Source organism: Cottoperca gobio, chromosome 21, assembly GCF_900634415.1.
Source record: "Cottoperca gobio chromosome 21, fCotGob3.1, whole genome shotgun sequence".
Lineage (NCBI taxonomy): Eukaryota > Metazoa > Chordata > Actinopteri > Perciformes > Bovichtidae > Cottoperca > Cottoperca gobio.
In genome coordinates this window covers 7,423,735-7,432,952 of record NC_041375.1, presented here as the reverse complement: position 1 = coordinate 7,432,952, position 9,218 = coordinate 7,423,735, and the positions used below count along the sequence as shown (strand labels likewise).

General features: G+C 40.0%; 1 protein-coding gene across 1 annotated transcript; it reads left to right on the top strand.

The window, feature by feature from the left end:
• Positions 1 to 982: 982 nt before the first annotated feature.
• Positions 983 to 4,226, top strand: twist2. Its single transcript, XM_029459409.1, has 2 exons — positions 983 to 1,513; positions 3,783 to 4,226. Exon 1 carries the CDS (start codon positions 986 to 988, stop codon positions 1,478 to 1,480), a length of 495 nt encoding a protein of 164 aa, XP_029315269.1. The 5' UTR covers positions 983 to 985; the 3' UTR covers positions 1,481 to 1,513; positions 3,783 to 4,226.
• Positions 4,227 to 9,218: the final 4,992 nt, after the last annotated feature.

The following is a 9,218-nucleotide window of genomic DNA, read 5'->3' as shown; positions in this document are numbered from 1 at the left end:
GATAGATTTCGTCAAGTCCGACGAGTTTGTGCGTAAATCGCTCTCCAAAGAGCGCGTACTCCACACTGAGGAGTGAAACATAGTATTTATTGTATTTACTGTATGTGGATGGAAAGGCCCTGCAGTGAGCGACTGGACGCAAACCTAATAGATTTTTTTTTAATTAATTCGGTAGTTTTATTGATTTGCATGGCTCAAAGTTTAATACAACCCTCAACCTTCATAGATTATTTTTTTGATATATTTATTTTGTGGGAATAATATTATTAAATGATTTACAAAAAAACAGTTCATTATCTAAACCAATTGTTAAGGATTATTACCATAATAATAATAATAATAATAATAATAATAATAATAATAATAATAATAATAATAATAATAATAATAACAATGACAATAATAATAATACTAACAACAATAATAACAATAATGATAACATATTTTAAGAAATACGTAACAAACGTTTAATTAGGACTATTGATAATAATTTAACCCATAATTCATATTTGGATTAATTGTGGTTTCAACAAAAGAAAAAGACATAGCCCGTTTGAGGACAGGACTGACCGTGCGTAAACAGTAAAAGCTAACATATCTCCGGTGCTTCTGACAGTAAATAAGTGCCTTGTTTCAGTCACATCAGACACATGAAACCATGGCTGGTCCCTCCTGCTTATTAGCGGACCAAGACGCGCGCTAGCTCCCCCTCCGCCCTAAAAAACCCCTCCCCTTCTACTCTCAAACCTATTTAGCGTCTGAAACCGGGATAAAGTTTCCAAAAACATTTAAGGAAAAAACTTCCTGCATGAGGAGAAGGGTGCCAACATCCAGTTTGAAAGCAGTTTCTTCTTAAGCAAGAGGTGCAGAGAGCGAGAATATTATTCCCCTCATCTTTACGGATATCTACACATCTTTTGTAACCACGGCTTCAAAGGTGGGCAGCGTTTTTTCTGCTCTATCCCTTCATTTCTTCAATAAAGAAATGGAAGAGGGCTCCAGTTCTCCGGTCTCCCCTGTGGATAGTCTGGTGACCAGCGAGGAGGAGCTGGACATACAGGAGACAGTCTTCCCGGCAAAGAAGAGACACAGCAAAAAAAACAGCGAGGACAGCAGCGGCAGCAGCCCGGGGCCGGTGAAGAGGGTTAAAAAAGCGAGTCCGAGCAGCAACCAGTCGTACGAGGAGCTGCAGAACCAGCGTGTCCTGGCCAATGTCCGCGAGAGGCAACGGACTCAGTCTCTGAACGAGGCCTTTACGTCTTTGCGCAAGATCATCCCCACGCTGCCCTCGGACAAACTGAGCAAGATACAGACTCTGAAGCTCGCCTCCAGATACATTGATTTTCTCTGTCAGGTGCTGCAGAGCGACGAGATGGACAACAAGATGTCCAGCTGCAGCTACGTCGCGCACGAAAGACTCAGTTACGCGTTCTCCGTGTGGAGGATGGAGGGTGCTTGGTCTATGTCTGCATCCCACTAGCACCCAGGGACCTTCACTTACAATGCCAAAGCGGTGGGTACCACAAACTGGAGCAATGAGAATCTAATAGTACAATGTTAGACTCATATATATATATATATATATATATATATATATATATATATATATATATATATATATATATATATATATATATATATATATATATATATATATAGCATTAGGAGAAGCAGACCTAGAAGAAAATGTGGTTTTATTATTGCACAAATGGCAAATAAGTAAGGTGATTCATAAGAAAATTACTGAAAGAAATATTAAATAATTAATGAACAGTATGATGACATGTATATTCCCAGATTACCAGCTGTGTACTTGGAGTTTTCTGAGAGATAATTACCAAAACGTTCGTGCGCATCAGCTGTGCACCCAAATTGAAATCCACATGTTCAAAAGCTCGCCTGTGCTGTGCGCGCTTACTATGTGTGTGACAGATTTCACAAAGAGGCCGCAGCATCTTTCCAGCGCCTGACTCTGCGTCTGCATCCGGATGCTGCTGTTCGCGCAAGGTCTGCTGGGTGACCCACAGACCACTGGTCCATCAGATCATATGGATAGATTCAAGCCCAGTCAAAACTAAACGTTTAAATTCATTTCAGGATGTTTTTATTTTATTTTCAGAAAAGGATTAGGCACATGGAAGTAGGCTGATTAATACAAACAATAGTTTTGGATCGTTTTCACATGCCAGCCAAATTAAGAATATGCCTCGCTGACCAAACATGACAACACGTTCTATTTTTGACCAGAAACGCATTAAATCAGCCAGTTGTGACTTTTGCACTTAATCCTTATTCAATCCCTTTTAACAGCATTTCATAATGAGTGGAGTAAAAAAAATAAAAATACCAAAACGCAGCTGTAGTGCCACCGCGGGTAATTTATATCCACAATACAGTGCTTTCCTGTGTGGAGACCGCAGGAATGGGCAGCTCGGCTGGACATGAAAGTTCAAGCCAGTGCAAAACAATAAAAAGCGGAGGCCCGCATTAACAAGCAGTCAAGGATTTTGGTCAGGTTATTTTGCAGATTTGCAGCCTGGTTAGCTCATGTCGTGAGAGGAGTGATGCAGCAGTAACACACCGTGAAGAGCCGCTCAGGCAGCGTCATCACACAACACTTGACAGCTGAGAGGAAATATTTTTGGGAGTTGTTTGGTTTCACCCACTGGCGTGACTTTAGTGAACTAAACGGAAAAAAGCAAAAAGATAAAGCAACTGACAATCTACTAAATTATGACATCATGACCAAATGATACCATCTTGTCAATACTCAGGAAATTGTATTTGTACGTTAGTTTGAGTTTAAATAAGGATTTAATTCACGCAGCGATGGTTCCTACAAAATAAAGGCACATTTATTGTAATTTAAAGCTACTGCTTATGATGGTTTGAATAAAGCTTCCCTGTGAAAGAGCAGAAAGGAGGTGACACTAAATAACACTTTGGGTCAAAATAACCAGAAGCAGGGTTTGTTTAGTTCTCATGGGCCTGACATGTAGTTAGCAGACCGCCCATCAGCGAGGCTTTGTTGTCTTATAAACTAACCCTGCTGCTGGGGGAGACGAATAGGCTCCATTACAGTGAATCGTGTAAGCACAGTTAATTTGAAGGCTTTTTCCCTGAGTTTAATTGACCTCCGTGGAATGTAAAAGAACATAGCATTGAAACGTGTAGTTTAGCCTTTATAACAGACTTAGAAACTTTTTTCTCAAAGTATGTGGCATAAATGAAATACTATAGGAATACATATTACACATGGCCATTTTAATCCATGCAACAAAATTAATATCAAAATCCACACGGGGGATATTATTCAGAAACAAGAAAAAAGGCCTGTAAAAATAGCCTTTACACATCGTGACCTTGCTGCTATATTTCTATACCGACTGTGGGCTTAATGTTGCTCTGAGGAATTAGATTTTATTGTTTTAGGACTGTCCGCTAATCCACAGCGAAATGAAAACGCGTGAATTTACTCAGGTGTTTCAAACTAAAAGCCAGAGAAACGTTGGTGGTTTTTTTTTTTTACATTTCAGTGCAGCTGTAGGACTTCATTCAAATACGAAATGTTCCTGCTTTTCTCTCGCCATATGGTTTTACTCAGCTCAGTGGCTAATAATTGATTCATTAATGACTTCCCACATGCTAAGCGAGCCAGTGAATGTTTAAAAAAACACCAGAAATATCTAACTGCAAAAGAAGATACAAAACAATAAATGTAGTTGGTTTGCATTTTTTTTTATATTTGAATAATGATTTGTATCTCTTCCCCTCCATAACAGACTGTTTACTTCTACAAAGTATGAAGACCAAAGGGATTATTGAAGAACCCATGGACCTCAAAGGCACGGCGGAGAGACGTAATGTGACCCACAACTACAAACTCTAAAGCAGTGTGTGTGCGTGTATGTGTGTGTGTGTGTGTGTGTGTGTGTGGATGCAGATTCATCACACTCCTCTGACTGTCTGGAGCTGGTTGTGGCAGAGAGGGGGGACAGAAAGACAGACCTGCAATGTGTATAGGCCAAAGATGTTATAGAGAATAGCTTGGTCTGTATTTCAACCCTTTAACCGTGTTTTAGAAGAATATATATTTTGTTTTTCAAAGACTTTAAAGTATAAAATATATATAAATGAATGCATATTGTACATACCTGTGTAAGTACACATATAGCCTGTAAAGGGACCAATGCAATTTAGAGTCTTTTGCTGCATGGATTTATTTCACCCACTGTCTTTAGCAAAACTCTCCGAACTCCGTCCAATGTACATTTTTGTTTTTGCCTATTTATTAAAACACATATTTTTGAACGAAATATGGTTGATTTTTTTTATTCCACTAAGCTATAACATAATCAAATGTAGTTCGGCTGAATAAATTCATCTACAACCTGCCGAATTAATGCAATTCTGGTGAACTTTCATACAAAAAGATGACAATGAAAAATCAATTATTTAGACCCATTTAAAACAATACGGTTCACTGGTTCAGTTCCCCTTGTGGCTGATATATTAGGAAAAAAATGACCAACAAAACGTTTTTGTTTCACTGCTGGGTGTGAGCATGTTCCCCATTTATCTCCCCCTTTCTCTTGTTATGGAAAGAAAACGTTCATAAAAAAATACAGCTTCATTAACAGGGGAGGACATTTGAGAAAGTTTCAAACACAGCCACATAAAATGCGTGTCCGCTCAAATAACGAGTAATCAACGAAGCCTTTAACGAGCAGGGAGCCCCAACAACCGCAGATAAGGACAACAAACTCTCAGCCTGCAGCTTAAAAAAAAGAGCCAGGAAATAGACGACTGAAGAAATTCCTTTGAATCTCTCTCCTTAAAACATTAAAATTGTTTACATCTCATTTTCCCAGACGTGGTTAGATGCAATCTAAACGCTGAAAGGAGCTCATTGTTAACGCGGGGCTGCTGCTGTGAACGGCAGGCTGACTCTCTGTTGCTGTTTCAGCTCAACCTTGCAATCTTTACTTTCAATAGCTTAATTATTTTATCACCAGCAAAACAAACATAGCCCTTTCATTGCAACTGTGGTGAATATACATCACAGCCAACAGGCCAGGGAAAGCCAGTCAAGACATTTCCCAGGTCGAAAACTGCATTACAAAATAAAAGTATTCAGGAGATAATACATGCCATATAGCACGCTATTGTTTTCCACGGGCAAAGCGTAAACGTGCGTAGAAATATTACAACATTTATAGCCAGTCTGTCTGATTTCCTCAAGGTCAATGCGGTTTGAAGGGGAAACACCTGCGAGCAAAGTGGCTTTCTCCTGCTGCTGCTGCTGATGCACCAAACACACATTATCCACTTATTTATTAGAGTGAACACACACTCTGTGCTACATAAAAATGACCGTTTCACACACCGAGCTTCGAGACTTTGTAATGTCTACTTCCTGTTAAAATGCTCTCCTCTCTGAAGTGGTTAATGTGATGCTGATGATCTCAGAGCAAGTCATGTATCCCTAGCTTTGCTTTTTTCTTCTTTGCTCAGTGTTCACCAGTGCGGCTGCAAAGGAGACACATAAAAAGGAAATGTTAATTTCAAGGCCATGATTTTTTTTTAAAGTGAGTGATTTATGTGTCTCGGGGAAGTGTGTGACACTGTGATCTCTGTGGCTCATTGGAACCGTGCAGGTTCAGGTGTGACATGCCACCAGTAACCAGTAACGCTTGTGAATTCACACATGCTGCATCATTCACACACTTTCTGTATAATCAGAATACAATATTCCTGTAGTCACTGTTTGAGTAAAAAGAGGCAACATTCTGTCTTGTGTTTGGCCCGGTGGTCTGGGATGCTGGACGCACAGCCCTTCCTACCTAGGTCGGCTTATCCATAGGAGCCTGTTTGATACCTGCTCATTATCCCGGGCCCTCACAGCTGAGCAGCACAGAATCACCCGGGGCCACTGCTCCAGCGGCGCGAGGGATCCAGATGTTTCCCGTAAAATCAGACGGAAAAAGCTACAAAACTTTAATTTGCAGTAAAAAAAGGGAATAAAGTAAAGGTTTACACTCTGTGTGCCTCAAACAGTATTCCGCGTTCGTCTGGTTTGGTAAAAAATATATATATATCCAAAGGTTAGCCTTATAACACTGTGGAGGCTGATGTCGGTATGACTAAACGTCCACAGTGTGCGTGTGTGTGTGCGTGCGTGTTGGCAAAGCTGAAAGTCAGCTGTCTCGGTCGCCACTGAGGCCATACATAAAGCATGACTCAGACTTCAAAAACACATGATTGATTTCTCTTTGTTTCTGTCATTGTGGACAATCACTTGGATCAAATGAGGTCCATAATAATGATCACTGCTATTATGTTATTATATATTATGGTCATTTTACAAGAAATGGCATGTTGTTAATGTGCAGGACACAGCACATTTATCTGAAACAAATAACAACGCAACAGAATATAGTTGTACTTTCTATAAGATTTAAATCATTTTACACTTGTATATTCCACATTTTCTCAAATGATTGTAAGACTTTTGTGTTTGACTTGTTCAGTTACTTTAGTTGACTGAGTTTATACATTTTCATACAAACAGGTGCTGAATGCACAGTATATTTATTAGTTACTGCTATGGTCATTTAAAGAGAAGCACTTTATTTGCCATATGCCGTGAACATAGATGAATTAGCTTCGGTGTGTGCAGACATATCGACTGATAAACTAACAGAGCAATTTGCTTAACGGTCCAAACCTCATGCAGTGGAGCGACAGGGAGGTGCCTCTCAGAGTTCAGAGGAACCTGGCAGTTCAGGCCTTTCCCTTATTCCATCATTTAATCAGGGTCCTGAAGACTTTGATCCTGCACAGGAGGGCCCCACATCAGGCCTCAGGGCTAGCTCTTTTTCTTTTCTTTAAGACTTCATTTCTGTGGACAAGGAGGGCACACACATGTCTAAACATCCACACCTGGATTATTATTATTATTATGTCTGATCCAGGTGCAGAATATTGCTCAACTTTCACATGTATTAAACTGCTCTGAGGATTTAAATCAATCACTTCCAGTTACAAATCTTCTTCTCTCAGTGGATACCCGACCTACATGACACTGCCTCTGTCAAACACTGAGACTCACACACTGGGTTAAAAGAGTTTATCCTCATCTTTGTTAAAGAATCCTTGAAATAAAAAGATGGCCCCCTCTCTGCTCCTGGTGCTGCAGTGTGACCCGGTGAAAAGAGAAACTCTCAGTATAGAGACAGTATATGAGCAGATGTGATACCACCCATGTGCCCATATCTGCATCCGTACCTTTCTGCCTATCCAGGGAAGATTCTGAGATTTCCTCCGTTGTGCCATCCCTTGAAGCTCATCGTGTATCTTCTTTATTAAATGAGTGAATGCTGCTGTAGATGTCATCCTCTCACCTCACGGCTCATCAGGGTTTTGCTCTGTGGACTCTAGAACATAGTTGTAAAAGGAGTGGGATACTGATTTTTCCTTTATAAGTGATGCATATAACATACTGTGGTGACATTCAGAAAAAAAGACATACTTTAAAAAAATGTGTGTCATACTGAGAAACTATCTTTAATCTGATGTTGTTGCCATGATGAACACAGTCACCGCTGTCATGTTGTTTTGGATCACTGTCACAAAAACAACAATCAGTGGAATAAAACGGCTTTTGTCCTGAAGTATGTTTTGTGATTTAAATTTCTCTTCCCAAAATAAAGAATACAAAAACAAAAGAGTTTGTGTGAGACATCAGGCAGTCCTCTCCACAAACAGGGCTCAGTACAGAGAGCACGGAGGAATTGGAAACTGTGCTGAAGTCCATACTGCATCTGTCTGCATGATCCAGGAAAACAGAGGATGACCGGTTCTCTCTCTGTAAAGCCTTATCAAAATAAAAGCCTGAAGTAGTCAGAAAAAACTCAGTGATCAAGGCGGTGACATATTGTTTTTGCAGATGCTTCAATTTAAATCCTCTGTGGGGTAGGACGGGTACTTAAAGTCTTCCATGACAAACTGTCCAAAAAGGCTTTTGTTGTTTCAATTGATGTTGGGTCTTATATTAAGGCAATTAACAAGTCTAATACATATATCTGGACATACCAAACTATTAGACCTGTAATGTGAACACAGCCTTTTCTGTGGAGAATATGTATGAGAATGTTTATGTACTGCGTTATTCTATATGTGTGTAACACACAACCCTTGTCCCTGAGCCTTAGAGCACAACTTTGTCTTCTGTCCATCTGGTCTCTCCTGACACACACACACACACACACACACACACACACACACACACACACACACACACACACACACACACACACACACACACACACACACACACACACACACACACACACACACACACACAATTATATAAACTGTTTCATTCCTGTTTCCTTCATGCGTTCCTTTCCTGAATAAATCAGCCTTCTCCATCCTCCCCGTCTTCCTCCACTGGCATTATCTGGTGCTTTTACAACGGGGTGGGTAAGAAGGGTACAGACTGAAGTCAGGGTAGCGCTGATTATTACGTACCAGTGTCCACAAAGTTGGAAAATATCTAACTTTAGCGTCAGCCATGTTAGCCAAATGATAATTACAGCTTCCCGAAGCAGCTCAGATGAAGGGCTGGAAGATGTCATCTCAGTGGGAGAGTTTTCAAAGCATTACCGTATTCACAAACAAATAAATACACAAAATAAAAGCCATTAACAGTAATCACTGGTCATTAATCTTCTAGATGCATGCTAAATGTATCTTTGCCAGATACTCAGAGTCGGGTCAGACCCTAAAGAATCACTTCTTTGACGTCTTACTCTGCATCACGAGGAGAGCAGATTTATGATGAAACCTAGCTGGCTTGATCATTTACCTCAATCCAACCACAAGGCAGGAATATGTGGCAGCACCTCGGCCTCCCTCAGACATGCCCCTGAAAGGAATAAAATGTTCTTCAAATCAGGCTGTGAATGATATACGAGTATATGAGATGTATAAGTGGAGCTTTCTGGCTCAGAGTATGAGAGAAAACTACTTTAAAGATATGTTTTGTAAAAAAAGGGGAACAGGATACAAAGATGGACTATTATGTTTTGTATTACAAGTTTTCTTTAATCTTACAGTTAAATATGCAAATGAGGCATTATGTGATTCTAACTTTTGGTGAATTTAGGAGAAGATCTACAGACGCATATATACAGAATGTGTGTATTTGGGAGGTT

Coding starts and splice junctions, on each gene's coding strand:
- twist2 (XM_029459409.1), top strand. CDS start 986: ATGGAAGAGGGCTCCAGTTCTCCGGTCTCCCCTGTGGATAGTCTGGTG.